At 41.2% G+C, this 1393-nt stretch overlaps 1 protein-coding gene across 5 annotated transcripts in view; it reads left to right on the top strand.

Moving 5' to 3' along the window:
• ESRP1 (epithelial splicing regulatory protein 1) overlaps window positions 1-1393 on the top strand; it is a 73325-nt gene that overhangs the window by 27260 nt on the left and 44672 nt on the right. For all 5 annotated transcript variants that reach the window (XM_011937016.1, XM_011937018.1, XM_011937015.1 and 2 more), the window contains exon 10: window positions 724-1025. In XM_011937016.1, the coding sequence (XP_011792406.1) occupies window positions 724-1025 (302 nt within the window). The remainder of the gene's footprint in view (window positions 1-723; window positions 1026-1393) is intronic.

Below are 1393 nucleotides of genomic sequence, written 5' to 3'. Positions count from 1 at the left end.
CGCCTGTAGTCCCAGCTACTCAGGAGGCTGAGGCAGGAGAATGGCGGTAAACCCGGGAGGCGGAGCTTGCAGTGAGCTGAGATCCGGCCACTGCACTCCCGCCTGGGCGACAGAGGGAGACTCCGTCTCAAAAAAAAAAAAAGAAAGTAGGTACCCCATATAATCATTATACTATTGTTTTTACTCAAGAGTGTTTGAACTTTTCTTAATTTAAAAAAAAAAAAAGAAGTAATTGAGTTACTTGCAGATGGTTTTCTTGCGGGGGAAAAAATAATCAGGAAAAGATTTTTGTTTTTAAAGCCAAAGTGCTTTATATCTGTTACCCTACTTAATTTTCATAATTTATGACATAGGCAATCTTACAGACAAGAAAAGGCACAGAATTGAACTGGGCTAAGATTATGCCCTAGTAAGCAGTAAAACCAAGATTGGACCCAGGCATTCTGGCTCCAGGACTTGTGCCTTTAACTACCACAGTGACTTACTAGTAATAGGCCCATGATTTTATTGTGTTGCCAGCTTCCTAAATTAAGAAGGATGTTTTATGAAGAAGGAGAGGAGTAGGAGAAAATTCTTATTTCTAGGATTCTATTTTGAATTCAATAGGAGTGTGGGTCTTCATTATGAACTCAAAACATTGGCAGGGCTTTTATCACTTTAAAATTGGTAAAGTTGATGTCTTAACTATTTCTCTCCCTGCTTCCTAATATTTGTTTTCCCTAGGTACTTCCAATGAGGTAGCCCAGTTTCTTTCCAAGGAAAATCAAGTCATTGTCCGCATGCGGGGGCTCCCTTTCACGGCCACAGCTGAAGAAGTGGTGGCCTTCTTTGGACAGCATTGCCCTATTACTGGGGGAAAGGAAGGCATCCTCTTTGTCACCTACCCAGATGGTAGGCCAACAGGGGACGCTTTTGTCCTCTTTGCTTGTGAGGAATATGCACAGAATGCGTTAAGGAAGCATAAAGACTTGTTGGGTAAAAGATACATTGAACTCTTCAGGAGCACAGCAGCTGAAGTTCAGCAGGTTGGTTTTAAAAACGAGTATGTTGTACCTTTGCACTGATTTCTGTTCTTTATCTCTGAAAACAGTCCTACATTACTCATTATGTTAAAATAAAACTGGCAAAATACTGAAAGTGTAACTGCATGAAAATAGTCTTGATTCTATAACCAAGGGATAGCCACTATTATCCTGTACACACATAGAAAACATACTATGTGTTTTTACAGAAATGGGATACTGCTATAGCTGGAATTTTGTATTCTGGTTTAAAACTGTATCTTGAAAGTTTACGGCTGGGCGCGGTGTCTCAAGCTTGTAATCCCAGCACTTTGGGAGGCCGAGACAGGCAGATCACGAGGTCAGGAGATCGAGACCATCCTGGCTAACAC

Source organism: Colobus angolensis, unplaced genomic scaffold (assembly GCF_000951035.1).
Source record: "Colobus angolensis palliatus isolate OR3802 unplaced genomic scaffold, Cang.pa_1.0 Scaffold16, whole genome shotgun sequence".
Lineage (NCBI taxonomy): Eukaryota > Metazoa > Chordata > Mammalia > Primates > Cercopithecidae > Colobus > Colobus angolensis.
Note: the sequence above shows the minus strand (reverse complement) of the source record. Positions and strands in the feature narration are given on the sequence as shown.